This window comes from Rhinolophus hipposideros (genome assembly GCF_964194185.1).
Source record: "Rhinolophus hipposideros genome assembly, chromosome: 1".
Lineage (NCBI taxonomy): Eukaryota > Metazoa > Chordata > Mammalia > Chiroptera > Rhinolophidae > Rhinolophus > Rhinolophus hipposideros.
In genome coordinates this window covers 38,358,234-38,381,283 of record NC_138047.1, presented here as the reverse complement: position 1 = coordinate 38,381,283, position 23,050 = coordinate 38,358,234, and the positions used below count along the sequence as shown (strand labels likewise).

Sequence of the window (23,050 nt, the reverse complement as noted above, 5' to 3'; positions counted from 1 at the left end):
TTTACAATTAGCCCACATTATTATCATACTTATCAATATATAATGCCAATTATATATTAATAATGTTTATCAGTAGTTTTTAGTGTATTTTTAGTTTTGGTTTTTATGTTTACCCTTTTAATTAAATAATAACCGTCACTCTTCTCATAAACAATAATTACTAATAATGTAATACTGTTGCAAAATAGTTCAGAAACAGATGCAGGAGTATTTTAGTGATTTAATAAATTTAATAAAGGCAGTACCATAAAGCAGTGAGAAAAGGAAGACTAATAAATGGACATGAATAATTGGTGTGTGGGGAGTTATTGCTGTACTAAAAGGGTAAATTTAAAACCAAAACCAAAAGAAGGCTATTATAAAATATTGGTAAGCATATTGTTTATCATGGAATAGGGAAGAACATTTTAAACATAAAAGCCATGGAATTAATCACAAAGGGGGAAATTGCCAAATATGGAAACTATGGCTTAGTGGTAAAGAAAAAGGACTTTAAAATCAGATGATCCTGGATCTGAATTTTGTCCCCAACCTTAATGAGTGATCTTGTGGGAAATTATTTCTCTCATTAAGCCTCAGTTTCTTCATTTGTAAATTGAAAGGCATAACAATAAATAAAAGCAAACTAATTAAGTCTTTAGAATATAATAATTATGTAAAGTACCTGCCCTTTGCCAATCACATAGAAAACACAATAAATTTTAGCCATTATTACTACCTTTAAAGTTTTTATATATAATATTAAAGAATCAAAACCTCTATAAAAGGCAAACAAAATAGAAAAAGTATTGCCATAAAGACAAAGATTAATATGCATGACATGGAAAGAATCCATTTATATGGATAAGAAAAACATAATAGTTCAACAGAAAAAAAGTAAAAGAAAAATGTGGTCAGCCATTTTACTGAGGAAGAAATAACAGTGGCCAATAAGAATATGAAAAAAAAGTTCACTTTTCCTAGTAATAAAAAATGTAAAGTCAGACGACACTGAGAAGCAATTTACCACTTCAAATAAGCAAAGATTAACAAATAATAATTCAGTGTTGGGTAGAGCTCAATGGCATGATCATCAAGAAACATTACTATTGTGAGAGTAATTTTGTCAAAGCACTTTGGCAATATATGATGAGACCCTTTAAAAAATTAACATCTTTCCTGGTGATTTCACTTCCCATGATTAATCTTAAGGATACCATCAGACATACTGGTCTGATTTACTTTGAAAAATATTCAGCACAATTTTATTTATAATAACACAAAAATAGGAACATCGTAAATGTTCCACAATAGGAGAATAATGGAATGCAGAATGCAGTCATTAAAAGCAAGTTATTAAAGAATAGTTTTAACGAGGTGAGGAATTATTAATAATATAATATCAATGGAAAAAGTTTATTCATATGGATAAGTAAAACAAAACTGTACATATAGTATGAACTCACCTCTGTCAAATAAAAACAATGAAAACAAGTAGAAGGAGGTTAGGTACATAGACAAAATTAGAAGAAATAATGAAAAAATACATGAAAATGGTTATCATAGTTTTCAATAAGTAGTAGGTTTTCCAATATTTATTGCTGCATAGCAAATTACCCTAAAGTTTATTGGTCTACAACAAGCATTTTATTATAGCTTACAATTTTGTGTGGCAGGAATTCAAGCAGAATTCAGCTGGGCAATTCTTCAGCTCCACGTGGTAGCTAATGAGTGACTTGGTCATATTCAGCTGGTAGACGGGCTAATTCAGAGGGTGCAGGGGCCTCAGGCACACGTCTGGACCTTGTGGGGACAACTGAAAGGATGGGCTCAGCTGCAGCACCTGTACATGGGCTCTTCAGCGTGGCAGTCTCTGGGGAGTCACACTTCTTACATGGAGCCTCAGCTCTCCCAGAGAAAATGTTCCAGGGGAACTGGTGGTGGAAGCTGCAAGACTTCTTATTCTTATAACTTAGGCTCCGAAGTCCCAGAATATCACTTCTATTGACCAGTCCAAAATCAAGGGGAAAACGTTAGACTCCATTTCCCATGGAGAGGAGGATCAAAGAATTTGTGACCATCTTTTATCTACCCCAGCTGGATTGAGTGATTTCCATTTTCTTGTTTCTGCAAAGTCTATAATGCAATTGTATTATCTTGTGTACATTTGTAAGAGCTCTTTATATATGAAATTCATAACCTTGAATGAGATCATTTGCATAAAGTACTTAACATTGTGTCTGGCATAAATAAAGCCCTCTCTAAGTGTCAGCTGCCATCTGTATTATCTTTGTTCCTTTCTCATTAGAACAGAAATGTAGTGGTGGGCTTATTTGTAGTGGCTCATTAAAAAAAGCATTAAAAAAGACAATTTTGTCTGGGCAAGCCAAACAAGGTTTCATGAACAGTTAATACGTAAACTATATTTTAAAGGATGAAGGGGAATTTACCAGTTAGGGAAGGGTGGAAAAGGCATCAAAGTTGTGGGAGCTGTATATTCAGACACAGAGTTCAGGATCTTTTAACGTGGCAGGGTTCGAGTGTAAGATGCACATTTGTGGAGAAAGGGCTGAGGATTGGGGAGGGAAGAATTACATTCAAGAGACAGTGCAGAAAACAGAACATACAGGTCTTTGTGACTGATTAGCTGTAATAATTCCTTGGGAGTTATAGCAAAAAATGGATCTGTTCGCTAGCTAAAGCAATCTTACTATCTGTTCCTGATTCAGTTTTCTTTCTTTTAACTTCAACATGAATTGTATGTGAAAAGGACAGAATTCAGACCAAGTAATAAACTACACATGGGTAAATTTTCTTTCAAGCCCAAACAATAAAGAGTTGGAGAAAATGACTGGCCAAGCTGTATTTCTAGGCTTAAAAATACAGATGTGTGTGTGTATATATATATGTATATATGTGTATATATATACATATATATATATATATATGAAAGTCAACAGAATCAAACATTTGTCCGTCATCTCAGAGTGGTTGCTGCTGCCTGTTGGGCTTATTAGCTTCATTCTTATTGTCCTGGGGCTCTCCTGTTCATGTGCCATATGGCCTCCACATCTGGTGACCAGTCCATGCTCTTTTGGGGGAAAAAAACAAAGTTTCCTTTGAGGTACTACAAATACATTTCTGTAGAATCTGCTACTGCCCATGTCTACAAATATCTGGGTCCAAAATTAAATACATAAAGCTGAAATTATATTACTTTTCAAAGATAACAATAATTAAATAAGACACAATACAAATTACGGCTTTAAGCTTTTTGGAACCAGTTCTTTTCTTCCAGCATATTACTGTACTTGCGATGATATCCCTTTGATGTTTTGACATATCTCTGAAATCATGATTAAATATGGTAACCAGAACTCGCACTGACTTATTGTACTGGGCAAGTCATTTGGAATCAATATTAGAGGGGAAAAAATGCTATTTGGAAAAGCTCTCCTAATTTTAATGAATTTAATTTGTGTTGAACTTCCAAGTCTTTTTTTTTCTTCTCCAGAACTGTCATTAAATTAGTTATCGCAATAAATTATTAAGTGAAATAAAAACTTCAAATAGAAAAGTAAATTCAAGATATCATTAGCAAATGTTTATCATTAATAATTTTAACATTTAGCCTAGCCAATATCCACCATCCCATGGATAAAAATAACAGTTAAGCTGTTTGGCATCTACTCATATTGATATGTTTAACAGTCATTTAAAAATGATTTCTTCCATCAAAGCTTTGAGGAGAATATTAGAGCACATACATGTGCAATATTGTATTGGTGACACAATCAAGATTCTGTGTTTCAACACCAAGGTTTTATTTGCTTAACTCCCTGACTCATTGTTGCTTCTCTCACTGTTTTAGAACATGATTAAGATTTGTGCCATTTTTCTTGTGTTAAAGAAACAAAGCAGGGGCAAAAGGGAAAGACATAATCCAGATAAGATGGTTATATAGGAACAGATTTCCAAAGTGTTAACTGATGTTGTGAAAAGCTGTTTTAGTAATAAGCCTAATGGGAAAACAATGTGGTAAGGAAACTCAGTGATACTGAAATTTGACTCTTTGGAAGTAATGTCAGGTACTAGGAGCAAAGGGACAAAATGAACAGAATCAGCCCCATGTGTTGCTAAACAGAGATTTTGGTTTTGTTCCTCTGCTGCCTCTTCTTGCAGGGCTGCGGGGTTTTCCCTACTCCTCAGATCTCAATCACCTCCTCCCATCAATATTAATCTTGTTCTACCTTCCCCTAATTTGTCTCCTGGCAATGCCATTTTAATCTTAACTTAATTTTTCTTTTCTAGTACAATAGTCTAGACTTGAAGTTCATATGAGTAATAAGCAAAAAAGTAAGCAAACAATGGAATCATATTCTTAAAGTTGTATCCAAAATCTGGACAATAGCCATTCGATGGGAATTCATATCATAAATCACCATTGGAGAAGGAATTAGAGACCGGAGGCATAAACATTCCAAACTGTGGTAGTGTTGTCAAGAATAGAGTGACTATTCCCTCCGCGTCTCCCCAAACGTCCTAGATGGAGCTGCTCTCCGAGGCCTCGACCCGCTGCCTGGACAAAGCGCTGCTGCCGTCTGGCGCCTGGCCCGCAGCCCTGGTCTCGGAGGCCGGTTCCAGGGAGCTGCTGCGGCCGGTGCACAGGCAGCCCCCCACCTCTCGGCTGCTGAAGCTCGCGCCGCCCTCCTGGCGACACTATAGCCGCCGTCCTCGTGACCACGAAGACGGCACTGACTTGTTCAAGATTGTGGAGGGCGTCTTCCACCGTGGCACCGGCGTCGTGGAGGACAGGCTGGTGAAGGACCTCAGGACCCTGGAGAGCCAGGAGCAAAAGGAGCAGGAGCAGAACTGGCTGCGTGGCATCCTGTGGACCACCGAGCCCTGCAACCGTGTGCAGAGCCTGTCCTTCCCCATCCGTCTGAGCGGCGGCTCCTGGGAGGTCATCAAGGGCTGTCTGGCCCTGCACAGCCAGCACCATACACCCCGCAAGGGAGGTCTCCGTGACAGTACTGATGTTTGCGTAGTAAAAGCTTTGGCTTCGCTGATGTCACAGAAGTGTGCAGTGGTTGATGTGCCATGTGGGAGTGCCAAAGCTGGTGTTAAGGTCAATCCCAAGAACTAGATGGATAATGACTGGGAAATGATCGCAAGGATCATTTCCTTGCAAATGACTTGCCTTTGTGGAGCTGGCAAAGAAGGGCTTTATTCGTCCTGGCGAGGACGTGCCTGCCCCAGACATGAGCACGGATGAGCAGGTGATGGCCTGGGTTGCTGACACCTGTGCTGTCACCGTCAAGCACTATGATATTAATGCCCGTGCCTTGTCACTGGTACACCCGCCGGCAGGGTGGTTCCATCAATGGATCTCTGCAACCCGCCAGAGAACTGTCCATGGCATTGAAAACTTCATCAGTAAAGCTTCTTACATGAATATTTAAGGAACGACAGCAGGGTTTGGAGATAAAACATTTGTTGTTCAGGGATTTGTTAATATGAATCTGTACTCTATGGGATATTTGCATCACTTTGGTGCTAAATGTGTTGGTGTTGGTAAATCTGATGGGAGCATATCCATATCGTATTGACCCAAAAGATCTGGAAGACTTAAAATTGCAACACGGATCAATCCTGGGCTTCCCAAGGCAAAGCTTTATGAAGGGAGCATCTCGGAGGCCGACTGTGACATACTGATGCCTGCTGCCAGCGAGAAGCAGTTGACGAAGTTCATTGCTGAAGGTGCCAATGGACAGACAACTCCAGAAACTGAGAAGATTTTGCTGGAGAGGAACATTATGGTTATTCCACATCTGTACTTGAATGCTGAAGAGTGACAGTATCTTACTTTGAGTGGCTGAAGAATCTAAATCGTGTCAGCTATAACCATTTGATCTTAAAATATGAGAGATTCTAATTACCACTTGCTCATGTCTGTTCAAGAGAGTTTGGAAAGAAAATTTGGAAAGCACAGTGGAACTATTCCAGTTGTACCCACAGAAGAGTTCCAAGACAGGATATTGGGGGCCTCTGAGAAGGGCACCGTGCACTCTGCCTTAGCTTACACTGTGAGTACACGGCCATGAAGTATAACCTGGGATTGGACCTGAGAACAGCTGCCCGTATCAATGCCATTGAGAAAGGCTTCAAGGTGTACAATGAAGCCAGTGTGACCTGCATGTAGATGGATTGTAGCTGACCTTGTCACTCCCCTCTTCACTACTTTATCTGTAGACCTATCACAAGTTTACATGTAATCATAGAAATCTTTTTCTCTCATGGCTTACCATGTTTCCCCGAAAATAAGACCTCGCCTGACCATCAGCTCTAATGCGTCTTTTGGAGCAAAAATTAATATAAGACCCGGACTTATATAAGACTGGGTCTTATAGTAAATTAAGACTAGGTCTTATATTAATAAGATAAATAATGGACACCATTCTCAACAAGTCAATCCAAACCAGCCCCTTAATAAAAAAGGAATTAAGGTTAGGGGTTCATGTACAATGCTGATGGGTGTGAAAGTAGAAATTACCTATGTCAGAGTCATTTGGGTAGTTTGCCTTTACATAAAATGTCTCTTTTATCTGGCGGTGCTGCCTTGTTCCATGGCTGCTTCCCAGCAGTCAGAGCTGTGGCCAAGGAAACTACCTCTTTTTCCAGGAGCAGTCAGTTACTTGTTGCTTCAGCTCTGGAGAAGTCTGAGATGTGCTGTAACTCTGACACACTTAAAAAGCAGGTGTGTGGCATTTTCAGAAGGTTGGCATGGTCCTCGAGTGAGTTCTTGGTATTTTATATCAGCAAAAGAGCTCAATTTTACAGATTGTAAACAAAAATAAAAGCTGTTTCTCTTTATGCGTTTTATATTTTTAGAATAAAATCAGTACATGATACTGTAATAAAATTGCCTTTAATCACTTAACAAGCCTAATCTTGACTCAAGCAATGAATGCATATAAACATAGTGAATGAGAACAGCTAGTATTTTTGTAACACAAACGGTACCATTTATGGCTTATCAATAGCATACTATTGTCCCACAAAACAAAAAGTCCAATAGAGAGTTAAATTATCTTCATACATATCATTCAATAGCAAATGATTGAGGCTATTTTTAAGATTGTCAAAATTTACTAACCACAGTTATGACATACAGTCCTAGGAATGCCATGACCCCCTTATCATGTTAATTAATTGGTCTTCTCTTTTGAAAATCTATTGTGGTGACTGATTGAACAATAATTCAAATAGAGTGTCCCAGAAAAAAACACATGGCCTCCCTCTTTGGAGTCTGACTGGTGACTCGGAGCTTTGCCAATGGACCAACTCACCCTGACTTTCTGTCTTCTTCAGAGGCTCACATTCTACACACAATTTCATTCACAGTGGCCTGAAAACAGCTTAGGGTTAGTGTGTTTGGGAGTTATTTTGCCAGGGCCTTTTGAATAGTAGTGTCCCAATGAAGTGCTAGATATTATTTATGTACAAATGAGCTTTTCTCATTTTTTTTAAACAATAATATCCTTTCAGAAATGTCTAACTACTTTGCAACTTAGACTTAACCTGGTGATAAAGGCAGTTATTAAAAGTCTACCTTTTTTAGCAACAACACTGTAATAGCTGTTAACTCTTGAGTGAATATGGGGAGAAGGATGGGATTGTGACCGATGAGGGAGGACAATGACGTTTTAATTATATTCTTCTATAGTGTTTTAATATTTTACAATATACTCCTATGTTATTGGTACAGTAAGCAATAACGATGAAAAATAGGTGAAAAAAAGTCTACCTTTTCAAAAAAAAATCGATACTTACTAGCAAGGTCTTTTTAATTTAGATTTGGATTCAATGGGGTTTTAATTTAATTTTACAATTTTTGTTATGAGGCAAGAACTTGGCGAAATTAAGAATGTACGAGGTAATTTAGTCTCAGTAGACAAAGACTCTTGTGAATGGAAGTCAGACCTGATTTTCAGTCTTCAAATCCTTTGCTTGTTAGTTTCTTCATCAATCAAATGGGGCTATTATTTTCTTCTCTTTCCTTAAGGAGGTTCTTTAATGGTCAATATTACCTCACTCTCAAGTCTCCAAGGAGAGTTGCTTGATATTTCTAAGCCCCTTTGTTCCTCGTTTGTGTAACTGGAGTGGCTTTTGGGTGGTTCTTGTCCTTAGAAAGAATGTATATACCCTGCATTAGGCACAGTGCCTGCTAACTCATGGGTACTCCAAAGATAGATTGGACCATTGCAGTTACTATGTTACTCCTGCTGTTACTCTGCTGCTGTTACTACCATTACCTCCATATTTGCCAGTATTTAATCAATACTAGTTCTTGTCTATGATCAAAATAAACACCACGATACAGCTGAGATTCATTTCTACCACCTCCTGCACGGGAAATTTGTTTTGCTTTTTTGAAAGCAAAGATAGCATTTCAAATACCCCTACATGTAATTTAAATCGGGGTTTCAAATGTTTTATTTCACTAAGACATATTTATTTTTCGTAGGGAGATCCGCCCTCCCCTCGACCCTCAATACTAGAATCAGTCAGAGCTGGACAGAGTCTTTGGGACTCTTGTTATGTATGTGAAGCCTTGCAATTGACCTCTAAGTCATCAACGATATTGAGTTATGGTTAGTAAGGTGTTATTATTAACTGTTTTGTTGTATCTAGTGCTGTAAAATTGTGCAGGGGTTACATTTATATGGTCTTCAAATAACTTAATACCTGACTACATTTCTTGTAAGAATATTCTTTATATTTCTGATAATTTTTTAGAATATATTAACACAGACATACAGGAAGTACTCAATTACTTATTTCAACAAAGAATTATTGAGTGCCTACTTTGTGACTACTAGTCATAGTCTATGTCTTAGGACCAGAGCAGTGAATATTACAAAGTGCCTTCACTGATATAACTTACATTCTAGTTAAGTAAACAGCAAACAAACAAATAAATATTTAAACAAACAAATATGCATGTATGATAATGAGTTTATAAACTGAACAGTGTGTAAGTTATATGTAAACTTATATACTGTTGTCTATAGCATCTGTTCTATTGATTGATAGCCTTGCCATACTGACTCTTAAACAATTTGAGTATGGGGCTGGCCCCATGGCTCAGGTGGTTGGAGCCCCAGTGCTAACGCCAACGTCGCGGGTTCAATTCCCACATGGGCCAGTGAGCTGCGCCCTCTACAGCTAAGACTGTGAACAACAGCTCTCCCTGGAGCTGGGCTGCCGTGAGCAGCCAGAGGTTTGTGAGAGCTGCTGCTGTAAGCGGCCGACCCACTGCCTGGGGAGGAGGGGGTAGTAGGGGGAAAACATAATTTGAGTGCCACTATTGGTGATAAGTGCTATGATAAAAATAGATCTGGGTCATGAGGATAATATGCCATGGGGATTGGGGGTGATGTCATATACCATGTGGTTAGAGTTGGACATTTCAGAAGAAGTGACATTTGAGTAGAGACAGAAATGAAGAGAGTGAGTGAGCCGTGAGCCATCTCAGGGCCATCTTGGGAGAGAGTGTTCTAGGCAGGGGCAGCAGGAAGTTCAAATACCCTGAGGCAGGTGGGAGGCCACTGTTGGGGTGTTAGTGTAGGTAGGTAGTGGGGGGATGAGCACACAGAGGTGTGGTAAGGAGGGTGGGGGACAGATTTTGAGGTCTTACAGGCTCTGGTAGTAGTGGTAGTGATAGAAACCATTATTATTTGGTATTTCGATCTTAGTGTGTCTTAAAATTATGTTAAGCATTGAGAAAAAATGTGGCCTTATTTAGATAAATGTAAAGATTTTAAGAGCTCTTTGAAGCGGAATTGCACTGGTATTCTAACATGCTGCATTATTTGCTTGTACATCTAATTCTTGAATTTTCTTTTTGTGTAAACTGGCATGAAGATTTGTGTATGAATACTTAAGAGTTATGATGAGAGGTTTTTCACAGGGCCTGACTGAAAGCACCTAGATTTTGGAGCTCTTACTCATTCTGGTTTTAATTTTGGCTCCCTCTTTGTATCAAAAGTCATGTCCCTGAAGAGAAATAAATTAAGTCTGAGGTGCTTTTTCCTTACTCTGTTCCAAAGAAGGTTTTGGAGTTCTTGTTTTGGCACTCTACATCTACAAAAGGAATTTTTTTCCTATACACCTGCAGCAATAAAAAATTAAAAAGATAGTGATCTTGAGTTCTGTCTTTACAATTATGTCTGAAATCTTATATACAATTGGGTTGTCTTTAGACAGTTGGGTTGTCTTAAACTTTGTAAAAAGGTAACGCTTTTTACACTAAGCCTATGAAATAATTCTAGCATAATCATCATTGCTAGAAAGTATGTGTACCATATGTGTTTACATACCCTTCATTGATCATTGTTACAGAAGTGTTTCAATATTTTAGTAATTGGAACAGCCCTACTGATAACATACGGCGGAATATTTTCCTTGGCTCACTGTCTACCTGTACCTAGTTTTGGATAGGATTTTTATAAACATCAACTATATTTGTAAACAAGATAGAAAAAGTAGAATGTGTTGGTTTAAAAAATTATTGATGTAATCATTGCTAATGAGTTAAGGTTCACTTGTGAAGCATAATTTAAGTGGTTCAATTTGTTTCCTTTTAAAAACTGCCATCATTTCAAGATAACAAATGATCCTATGTAGCAATTTTATAAAAATAACTACTCTAGAGGCCTCCAGCCAAGATGGCAGCGTAGTTAAATGCTCTGCTTGCCTCCTTCCATGACCACCTCAAATTATAACTAAACTGCAAAACAATCATCACTGAGAATCAATCACCTGAAGTCTAGTTGAAAATAAGTCCTGTAACTAAGGATACACAAAGGAAGACACATCAAGTCTGGAAGGAGGAGTGGAGCCACAGAATAGGCTGGTCCCACACCCGCATGTTACCATTAAAAATCAGGATATCTCAGCTGTGGAGGTCTCCCCTGAAGAGCAAGTGGTCCCAGCCCCACACCAGGCTCCGCAGCCTGGGTTTCCAGTGCCAAGAAAATGAGTCCCCATAACTTCTGGCTATGAAAACCAGTGGAAATTGTTGCTAAGTGAGACAAGAGTGTCTGGAGTCCCAGGTGTTCCTCTTAAAAGGCTCAAGGATGAACTTACTCACTGATGGGCTCACTGGTTCTGAGCTCAGGGATTGGGCAGCACCTCAAAAGGCACCACGGATATATGGGGAGGAACTGAGTTGTCTAGTTTCGGGATGAGGACTGGAGGAGCAGCTTTCTCCCAGACAGAAGTGCTGGCAGAAGCCATTGTTCCTTTGTTGAGCCCTCCCCCGACCCAGCCTGCACTTGAAGGCGGGTGCCATATCAGAGTCTCCAGCAACCTGACTAACAACACTCATCCCACCTTGGTGATTCCGAGACCTTGTCCCACCCAACTTATGGGCCAACCCAAGCTGCTTCCAGAGGCTTTTCCATACAAATGGCCTATCTTGGCTCATGTTGCAGACTTTCCTAAAATCTCTCAAAGATTCACAAACCCCAAACAAGCAGCATCAGGCCTCGGCATGCCCCGTGCCTCTTGCTAAGCAGCCCCAAGACTGGCACTGGTGGCAGCCAGCCCAAGTTTGCAGCTTAGCTTCTCCCAGGTGACTCCAAGCCCTGCACAAGTGGCAGCCATCTGCAGATCACTTTGTAGCTCATAACAAGTGGCCCTGGGCAGGGCACAGGCAATGGCTGACCTTGGCCTGCAACAGAGCCTCTCCAAAAGGCCCCAGAACCAACACACCTGGTGGCCAGCTTCAGACCATACCAGAGCATCACCCAACCCCCTCCACAAAAGGCACACCCTAAGGGCAGACTGGACAGGCATCAGAGCCCTGCTAAAGAATATCCTGCTCTGTAGGGTAGGTCCCTGCACAGAAGCTCCTCCATTATAGTCATGGCCAGTTCTCACAACCAATCAGCCTGAGGGTCAGTCCTGTCCCCTGATGTGCCAACAGCACATCAATCAAGGCTCAACTACAACAGGAGGGCACACACAACCACAAGGAACACGCCTGGAACACCCAGCTCAGGTAACCAGAGAGATTGTGCCGTTGGGCCCACAGGACCCCTACTACATAAGGCCACTCTAGCAAGACTGGGAGACATAGCAGCTCTACCTAATACATAGAAACAAACACAGGGAGGCAGCCACAATGAGGAGACAAAGAAACATGTCTCAAATGAAAGATCAGAATAGAGCTCCAGAAAAAAAACTAAACAAAATGAAGACAAGGAATCTACCAGATGCAGAGTTCAAAACCCTGGGTATAAGGATGCTCAGTGATCTCCGTGAGAGCTTTAACAAAGAGGTAGGAAACATAAAAACGGAGATAGAAAATATAAAAAAGAGCAAGTCAGAAATAAAGAATACATTTGAGGGAATCAATAGTAGCATAGATGAGGTAGAGAATCAAATGAGCAATTTGGAAGATAAGGTAGCAGAAAACATCCAAATAGAAGAGCAAAAAGGAAAAAGAACCCCCCAAAAATGAGGACAGTTTAAGGGACCTCTGGAACAACATCACGAGTACTAACACTCGCATCAGAATGGTAACAGAAGGAGAAGTGAGAGAGCAAGGAATTGAAAACTTATTTGAAAAAAGCAGATAACCATATGATTTCACTGATATGTAGTATATAAACCAAAACAACAAAAGAACAAGACAAACAAATGAGAAACAAAAGCTCATAGACACAGACAACAGTTTAGTGGTTACCAAAGGGTAAGGGGGGTGGGGGGAGGGAGATGAGGGTAAGGGGATCAAATATATGGTGATGGAAGGAGAACTGACTCTGGGTGGTGAACACACAATGGGATTTATAGATGATGTAATACAGAATTGTACACCTGAAATCTATGTAATTTCACTAACAATTGTCACCCCAATAAATTAATAAAAAAAAAAAGAAAAAGAAAACTTATTTGAAGAAATAATGATGGAAAACTTCACTAACCTGGTGAAGGAAATGGACATTCAAGCCCAGGAAATGCAGAGTCCCAAACAAGATGAACCCAAAAAGGCCCACACCAAGACACGTCATAATTAAAATGTCAAAGGTTAAAGACAGAGAGAATCTTAAAGGCAGCAAGAGAAAAGCAGTTAGTTACCTACAAGAAAGCGCCCATAAGACTATGAGCTGATTTCTCAATAGAAACTTTGCAGGTCAGAAGGGATTGCCACAAAATATTCAAAGTGATGAAAAGCAAGGACCTACAACCAAGACAACTCTGCCTGGCAAAGCTATCATTTAGAATCGAAGGACAGATAAAGAGCTTCTCAGACAAGAAAAAGCTAAAGGAGCTCGTCACCACCAAGCCAGTATTACAAGAAATGTTAAAGGGACTTCTTTAAGAAGAAGAAGACCAAAAAGATAAAAAATGTGGATAATAAAACAGCAATATCTACATATTTATCAACAATTACTATATTTGAAAGTTTTTTAATTTTTGAATTACGGTTGACATTCATATTATTTTTATATTAATTTCAAATGTACTGTATAGTGGTTAGACATTTATATAATTTACTAAGTGATCCCCCAATAGTCTAATACTCACCTGGCACTATACATAGTTATACAATATCATTGACTATAGTCCCTATGCTGTACTTTACATTTCTGTGACTATTTTGTAACTACCAATTTGTACTTCTTAATTCCATCACCTTTTTCACCCAGCACCCCAATTCCACTTCAATGTGGTAACCATCAGTTTGTTGTCTTATCTATGTCTATTTCTCTTTTGTTTGTTCATTTATTTGGTTTATTAGTGTCCACATATAAGCGAGATCATATGTTGTTTACCTTTTTCTGTGTGACTTATTTCACTGAGCATAATAACCTCTATGTTCCATCCATGTTCTTGCAAACAGTAAGATTTTATTTTTTTTTCTGGCTGAGTAATATTCCATTGTACATATGTACCATATGTTCTTTATCCAATTGTCTATTGATTGGCACTTAGGTTGATTCCATATTTTAGCTATTGTAAATAGTGCTACAGTGATCATAGGGGTACATATATCTTTTCAAGTTATTGTTTTTGATTTCTTCAAAGAAATACTCAAAAGTGGAATTGATCTGTCATAGGTGGTTCTATTTTTAATTTTTTGAGAAACCTCCATATTGTTTTGCTATAGTAGCTACACGAACTTGCAATCCCATCAGTAGTACCTGTGGGTTCCCTTTTCTCCACATCCTCGCCAACACTTGTTTTTTTATTTATTGATGATGGCCACCCTGACAGGTGTGAGGTGATATCTCATTGTGTTTTTAATTTGTATTCCTCTGATAATTAGTGTTGTTGGGCATCTTTCCATATGTCTATTGGCCATCTGTATGTCCTCTTTGGAGAGATGGCTATTTGGGTCCTCTGCCCATTTTTTAATTGGATTGTTTGTTTGTTTTTAGTGTTGAGTTATATGATATCTTTATAAATTTTGGATATTAACTCCTTAGCAGATATATCACTGGCAAATATCTTCTGTCATTCCATAGGATGTTTTTCAATTTTGTTGATGGTTTCCTTTGCTGTGCAAAAACTTTTTAGTTTGATGTAGTCCCACTTGTTTATTTTTTCTTTTGCCTGAGGTGATATATTAGAAAAAATTACTAAGAGCAATGTTAGAGAGTTTATTGCCTTTGTTTTCTTTTCGAAGTTTGATGGTTTTGGTTTTAGATTTAAGTCTTTAATCTATTTTGACTTTATTCTTGTATATGGAGTAAGAAGGTGGTTCACTTTCATTTTTTGCATGTATCTGTCCAGTTTTCTCAACACCATGTGTTGAGTAGATTGTCTTTACCCCGTTGTATATTCTTGCCTCCTTTGTCATAGATGAAATGACCATATAGGTGTCAGTTTATCTTTGGGCCCTCTGTTCTGTTCCTTTGATCTATGTGTCTGTTTTTATGCCAGTACCATGCTGTTTTGATTCCTATGGCCTTGTAGTATCACTTGATATCAGGTAGCGTGATACCTCCAAGTTTGTTCTTTATCAAGATTGCCATGACTATTCGGGATCTTGTATGGTTCCATATAAATTTTAGGATTATTTGTTCTAGTTATGTGAAAAAATGTCGTTGGTATTTTGATAGGGATTGTCGTGAATCAGTAGATTGCTTTGGGGAGTATGGACCTTTTAACTATCTATCAACAATTACTCTAAATGAAAATGGATTCTATGCTCCAATCAAAAGACAAAGGGTGGCTGAATGGATAAGAAAACAAGGCCCTTACATATGCTGCCTACAAGACACTCACTTCAGATTGAAAGACACACAGAAACTGAAAGTAAAGGCGTGGTAAAAGATATACAATGAAAATGGAAACAAGGCAAAACAAAAAGCTGGGGCAATAATACTTATACCAGACAAAATACACTTTAAAACAAAGGCTACAACAAGAGACAAAGAAGGACCCATAATTTCCACTTCTGGGTATTTATCTGAAGAAACCCAAAATACTAATTCAAAAAGACATATGCATCCATATGTTTACTGCAGCATTATTTACAATAGCCAAGATATAGAAGCAACCTAAGTGTCCATCAATGGATGATGAAACAGGGCATATATACAATGGAACATTGCTCAGTTATACAAAAGAACGAAATCTTGCCATCTGCAACAACGTGGATGGACCTAACGGTATTATGCTAAGTGAAACAAATCAGACAGAGAATGACAAATATCATATGATTTCACTTATATGTGAAATCTTGGAAGGAAGGAAGGAGGGAGGGAGGGAGGGAGGGAGGGAGGGAGGGAGGGAGGGAGGGAGGGAAGGAAGGAAGGAACAAAATAGAAACAAACTCATAGATTTGGAGAACATTTTGATGGTTGCCAGATGGGAGGGGTATTGGGAGGATAGGAAAGGGTGGGAAGAAATTAAGAAGTACAAATTAATAATTATAAAATAGTCATGAGGATATACATTATAGCATAGAGAATATAACCAATAATATTGTAATAGCTATGTATTGTGTCAAGTGGGTACTAGACTTACTGTGGTGATTACTTCGTAAGTTATATAAATGTCTAATCACTATGTTATACACCTGAAGCTAATATAATATTGTATGTCAACTATAATTGAAAAATAAAAAGTTATTAAGAAAAATATAACTACTCCAAACCTCCATGTCTAATATGAACATTAATCCTTGTACCTTAATGTACATTAGTCATTTGTCCATAATTTTTTATCTCCTCTCTCCTTCACCCGAACACACATTCACACACCCACTCACTCACCGTCTCCTTAATACTTGATTGTAGTGTCCTCTGTTCATGTGCAAATAGCTTTTTGCTGTCTTTTGATTTCAATACTCTCTCCAGCCTGATCTGAACTTTGTTGTTCGTTTGGGAAGTGAGATGGGCAAATACTTGCTGACAGGGTTTCATCGTGGTTGTATCAACTTGAGTGCACTGAATACACCAACATAAACATGATTCCCACATTTTGTATTGTTTTGACTCTTGCACGTCCGGGTCCCTTTTAAGCTATCATATGCGGTTAACTTTACCAACTTTGGCGAAGGAAAGGAGCATTTGGTTTTGAGAGGAGGAGAATGTTTTCCCAACAGTGAATTCTATTAAGTTCTGGAATTTTTTTTCCCCAGAAAAAGGAACAGAGGTGCCATGCCCAAAGTAATTTAAAATTCAACAAGAAGAAACTTAGCTTGCGAGGATACCTCCCATCTAATATTATAAGGCAACCAAAGAAGGGAAGGAAAAGTGAAGATGAAGTAGTAAACTAGAAAGTAGAAAATGGCCTCAGTAAGCCTAAAATTCAAACTCCTTAGCTGGCAGTTTTGACCTTTCAGTATATAGTTCAACCAGTGAAGCTCAAACTTTCTGATCATAGGAGTCCTTTACATTCTTGAACGTTATTATGGGCCTTGGAGAGCTTTTGTTTATGAGGGATATCCACGTGAACCACCTTAGAAAATAAAACTGAGAAATGAAAAAAACTTATTTGTTCATTAAAAATAACAATAATAAATCATTGCATGTTAATATAAATAACACATTTTTCATGAAAAATAACATTTTTCACGAAAAATAACTATATATTTTAAAACAGAAACATTTAGTGAGAAGAGTGGCATTGTTTTACATTTTGCAAATCTCTTTAAAATGTCTAGCTTAATAGAAGACAGCTGGATTCTCCTATCTGCTTCTGCATTCAATCTGTTGTCATATCATATGTTTCATAGCTTCTGGAAAACTTCACCGTATGCTCCTCAGAGAATGAGTGAAAAAAGTCTTAGTATTATTATGAAAATAATTTTGACCTTGTGGACCCCCTGAAAAGGTTCCCCAGGGTCCCTGACCACAGTTTGAGAACTATTGGCCTAAACAAATCTTTCCAGTCACTCTTGTGTCAACCCCTCATGCAGCCTTCTCTCCACTATCACTTCTCCCCATCCTCACCCCACATTGTCCTAGCTGCCTATACTTTAGAGACTAGAATCTCAAGCATTAGAGTCAAATAGAATTCACCCAGTGCCATCAGGAAATGGTTCAACTCAATATTATGAAAATAACAAAAGAGTTCATCAAAAATGAGTGAACCCAGTTTCTGAAATTAAAACGATAGTTGGAGTCTTACCCACAGTGATGAGGGCCAGAAGCTGATAGGTTAATTTTTAAAAAGCAACTTAAAACAGAGAATCGTAAAAAAATGCATTCATACACACACCAACATTTTTCAACTTATATAAAGTATATCCACTCGTTCACCAAATTTGTACTGTAGTTCCAGAGTTTGCTGATTGGAATTCTCCATCCTACTTCTTGTATAAATGACACTCAAAATGCATCACCTACTATTTCTAACTTTATATTTTTTAAAAATGGAGTAAGACATTAAAGTCACTTGCAAAACAATCTAAGGGCTCTGATCACTGTCTGTCATTTCTCTGTAGGATAGTTTCTCATGGACAGACCGTGTCTTGTCATCTTTTTCCTGGTCTTACCATAGTGTCTGACAGTAGTAGATATTCCCTGACAGCTTATTAGCTGAGTACATAGTGAGGGCATGTATCCAAGAATGAATGAAGCAGAGATTATATAGTGAAATTATGTTCATTATAAATTATTTCTGACCCCACTATTAGCAATAGAGGGAAGAACTGTTAAGTGGACAGTCTTATATTCAGAGAGTAATTGACTGTTAATTACTCTTTTAATTTTGAATCTTTTTCCCCCCATTTTCTATTTCTTTTGTTGGTTTCCTTTTTTGTTCTCCTTCTGGCAAATATTCTCAACTTTATCTTCCAAGCTTTTTATTGAGCATTTTATGTTTGTTATATTTTTAACTTCAGAAGTTCTTTGTGTTTATATATGTGCATGTGTGCACTCTGTTTATAATAATTATAATAATTATTATTATTTAAATAGCATTTTGCTCTTGTTTTATGGATACAATATCTTCCCTCTGCATGGTTTTTCCACAGTGCCTTTTAAATTTTTTTAAGTTGTTTTCTTCTCCCTCTTCTATGTTAGAAGCTTTCTTCAGATGTTGGATAATTCCTGCTTGTAAGAATTAAGAGTATCCTTTTCCGGGGACGGTGTCTACAGGCATTCAGAATGGTCCAGCGTTTGACATGCCGTCAGAGGCTGTCCTACAACACAGCTTCTAACAAAACTAGGCTGTCCCGAACCCCTCGTAATAGAATTGTTTACCTTTATACCAAGAAGGTTGGGAAAGCACCAAAATCTGCATGTGGCGTGTGCCCAGGCCGACTCCGTGGAGTTCGTGCTGTGAGACCTAAAGTTCTGATGAGGTTGTCGAAAACGAAAAAACATGTCAGCAGGGCCTGTGGTGGATCCATGTGTGCTAAATGTGTCCGTGACAGGATCAAGCGTGCTTTCCTTATCGGGGCGCAGAAAATCGTTGTGAAAGTTTTGAAGGCACAAGCACAGAGTCAGAAAGCTAAATAAAAAAAAATGAAGCTTTTTTTTGAGCAATAAAAATAATTAAAAGGCTAAAAAAAAAAAGAATTAAGAGTAGATGTCTAAAAAGCTGATTGGATATGCTCCAACTATGGTAGGCTTGTGGATTTGAACTTTACTCTAGGTGATCAGGTGAGCTGTTTGCTGGTGAACCATAATAATCAGTATTAGGTCTTTTCTCTTTAGCTAGAAGTATTCTCCCAAAGAGTGCCCTTTCAATTTTCTGTCTGGAATTGAAAAGGTCTGGAGTATCTTCTGAGAGCCATGTGAAGAGAGGGTAGTGTCTAGGTCTATTCAGGCCGCTATAACAAAATGCTACACGCTGGGTAGCTTATAAAGAGAAATTTAGTTAGGCTGGGAAGTTCAAGATCAGGGAGCCAGCATGGTTACATCCTGGTGAAGGCCCTCTTCCTTGTTCATAGCCAGCACCTTCTCGTTGTGTCCTCACCTGGTGAAAGGGGCTGGGGATCTCTCTGGAGCACCTCCCAAAGGTCCCACGTCCTTATATTATCATCTTTGGAGTTTAGGATGTCAACATATGACTTTTGGGAAGACACAAACATTCCGACCACATAGCAGGTGGCTAATGTTAGCATCCAGCTTTGGGTGTGTGTTCATTTAGTTTCCACATCTTTGCCAGTTATCCCTAGATCAAAACCCTTTGTTTTTCTCTCTCCAAAGAATAAACCTGTCTGCTCCCAAGGTAAGAGAAAGGCAATTGCCAAGTGATGTGAAATGTTGGAAGGATCCAACTACTTCTCAGACAATTTCATCCCACTTATTATTATTGTATCCCAGTTCCCTCTCAACTTCTGAGGAACCCCTTGCTACCATTTTCTGAGCCTTTTGTGAACTCTGTGGTGTGAATACGTTTCCATCTCAGCCCTCCCACCAGTTAGGATTTGGCTTTCTTAGTCTCCTAAGTCCTTTAACAGCTATGCATTGACTTTCAAGCTTCCAAAATTTTGTTGCTGTTATTTCCTCCCCAGTTTTCTTTGTACCTGTGGGTTTATTTGTTAAAAAACAAAAACTTTTTTTTCTGTTTTTTTTTTTCCTGGAATTTTACTGGGGTTTTGGGAGGTAGCATATTGAGATGTATATGTATACTCTTCCATTTTAACTCTGAATTCATTTGATCTTTCTAAAATTGAAAATCCTACTTTCAAATATTCTATTACACCTCCCCGATCTCAATAGAGTCAAATACAAACTAAAGGGAATATTTGGCGATACTGTCTCTTGTTAACATCTGTGTTCCTATTATAAATGATGATATCAACTGTATTTTCTAGCAAATACTCAAACTTTATTAAAACTAGTAACTTTTAATTTTGAGAATGGATTTATATGTTTCTGATGCATAGAAATGAATGACTAAAATAAATTCATTGAGTGAGTGAGTGTGTGTGTGTGTGTGTGTGTGTGTGCATGCATGTGCAGGCACACATATGTGTTATGAAATTGAGTCTATTAGAAGTTACACAGGTCATCATGTAGATTAAATGTATGCCCTTAAAAAATATACTTTTATTTACATTTATCCTTCAACAGTAAATATATAGTCAGGACTTGATCTGAACACAGTTTATTAAAACCAGAGACTTTCTACTTCGTGGAGGTAAACTTCTTTCAGTTATTAGCAGAGTGCTTATCCTATCACCTGATTTTCCAAATAGGAACCCACAATCTTTTTACCAGAAACTGATTATTGGTTTCACCTTAAGTAGGGAAAAGACTCTATTATTAGTCACCAAGATCGTGCTTACATTTTGCTTTCAAATCTGGTCATATCAGGATGCTGTAGTAATTTTTTTCATTTGTAATTCACTTTGACAGTTCAACATTTTCAGAGATTCACATTCATAATGAGTTTTTTTGTTGAGGGTGAATTTGAAGGTGCCAGGGTGGGAAGAGCCGCAGAAGTTGCTAGGTAGGAATTAAGATGAACCTCAGTTACAATTACTCTAAGGTTGACTCGGTTTCTTATATCCTAGTTTGAAGGGTTCAGATGCAGAATAGTCACCATAGAAAGAAATATTATTATATGAATACAAGACGTATTTCTGATTTTGGGCAACAATCTCAGGGCTATGGATTGAATTGTGTCTGTCCCTTACCCTTGCCCCCCAAAAAAATCATGTTGAAGCCCTCTAACCTTCAGTGTGATGGTATTTGGAGATGAGGCCGTTGGGAGATAATTAAATTTAGATGAGATCGTGAGTGTGGTGCACTTATAAGAATAGACACCATGTCTTGTGTACCTGAAACTAATAAAAAATGAAGGAAGGAAGGAAGGAAGGAAGGAAGGAAGGAAGGAAGGAAGGAAGGAAGGAAGGAAGGAAGGAAGGAAGGAAGGAAGGAAGGAAGGAAGGAAGGAAGGAAGGAAGGAAGGAAGGAAGGAAGGAAGGAAGGAAGGAAGGAAGAAAAGAAGGAAGAAAAGACACCAGAGACCTCCCTCTCTTTCTCTCTGCGGTGTGAGGATACAGTGAGAAGGTGGCCATCTGCAAGCCAGAAGGGGAGCCCTCACCAAAGTCCAACGATGCTGGCACTCTGATCTTGGACCTCCAACCTTCAGAACTGTGAGAACATACACTTCTATTGTTTAAGCAGTCCAGTCTATGGTATTTTGTTATGGCAGCCCCAGTCGGTAATACACTTGGAAATTCTGTCTTTGGTCATATGAGAGACAGCCCAGATTCAACCCGTCTGTACTCTGGAAATACAACTGAGGATGATTTCTCACACCAGTCAGTTCTCAATTGTTTACACATCAGCTGTGTGTCCAATAAATCAGTTCAATTCTGACACTATATACCTGGAATTAGCCTCATATCCCCCAAGTTAAAAGGGCTCAGTTCCACAAGACTGCCCCCACTCAGATGCCAGTTGCAAGTTCCAGGCCACTAGTACATCTGACTCAGTAACTATAAGTCAGAGGTTCCCATGGCCCCCTTTGCAGGTTCAATAATTTGTTAGAATGGCTTATGGAACTCAGGAAAACACTATTTGCATTTACCAGTTTATTATAAATGATACAACTCAAGAACAGCCAAGTGGAAGAGATGAATAGGGCAAAGTATGGGGGTTGGTGGGACATGGAGCTTCCATGCCCTCTCTGGTGCACCACCCTCCCAGAAAGTTCCTGTGTTCACCAATCTGGAAGCCCAGCAAATCTCTCTGTTCAAGAGTTTTTATAGAGCTCAGTCTCCAGCCCCCCATCCCTCCCTATAGGACTGTGGGTGGAGCAGAAAGTTACAACCCTTGAATTATTTGGTCTTTGGATGACGATTCCCATTCTGAGGCTACCTAGGGATCTCACCCTAAGTCACCTCTTTAGCCTAAAGTCAGGTGTGATCATCAAAAGGGGCTTGTTATGAATAATAAAAGACACTCTCCTTACTCAGGAAATTCCGAGGGATGTAGGACCTCTGTGCCAGCAACTTGAGACAAAGACCAAATATATTTCTTGTTATACCACACAATCCAAAGGTCATACCTGGTTATTTCTGGGTCAGCTCTTCACTCAGTCATAAGGTATGTAAAGAAGGAAGAGAGACAAGAAAGTGAAAAAAAAATTATTAAGTTTTGTCGGGACTCTTTTTGACGATAGGTGACAGAGAAATGTCTTAAAATAATAATGAATATATGCTATTAAAAGAAAATATGCTGCCCCCTTCTCTGTCACAAATGCCAGCATTTAGAGATGAAATAATGCTTGCCTTTGGAAGAACTGAATGGTTACATCAACTTTGTTTTAGAAGAACCCAGCATACTACTTAAAACAACTTTGGCAATGCTATTTTGGCTGGTGAGAAACTAATTAGAAGATCGGACCCTTTTACGTACTCTTCAAATGACCCAGAGTTTCAAACAGATGTTTCAAGGAAATGCAGACCTGGTGCTCTTCCATTAGCCAATTACTTTGTTGCAACTGTCTCAGGCTCTTTTGTACAATAATTATGAAGAATTATGTCCCAACTGGCCACTCAAATGTACATTGTTTAGCTCAATTTGAAGGAAATTTGGTGGTAATTATAGGTCTAGTTTTTCTGTTAAGTCTCGAAAAAGGAAAC

The 23,050-nt window shown here is 38.5% G+C and overlaps 2 protein-coding genes and 1 pseudogene across 4 annotated transcripts in view; all 3 read left to right on the top strand.

The window, feature by feature from the left end:
- The window catches only part of SCFD2 (sec1 family domain containing 2), a 369,475-nt gene that overhangs the window by 73,654 nt on the left and 272,771 nt on the right, over positions 1–23,050 (top strand). The gene's annotated exons all lie outside the window — the stretch shown is intronic.
- LOC308495872 (glutamate dehydrogenase 1, mitochondrial-like) lies at positions 4,526–6,181 on the top strand (annotated as a pseudogene). Its single transcript has one exon. The product of its transcript is annotated as a glutamate dehydrogenase 1, mitochondrial-like (transcript).
- On the top strand, positions 18,609–18,965 carry LOC308491895 (large ribosomal subunit protein eL34-like; the record flags this gene model as incomplete). The annotated part of the gene is made up of 1 exon (XM_081036063.1): positions 18,609–18,965. The coding sequence occupies exon 1, from the start codon at positions 18,612–18,614 to the stop codon at positions 18,963–18,965; it is 354 nt and encodes a 117-aa protein (XP_080892189.1). The 5' UTR covers positions 18,609–18,611.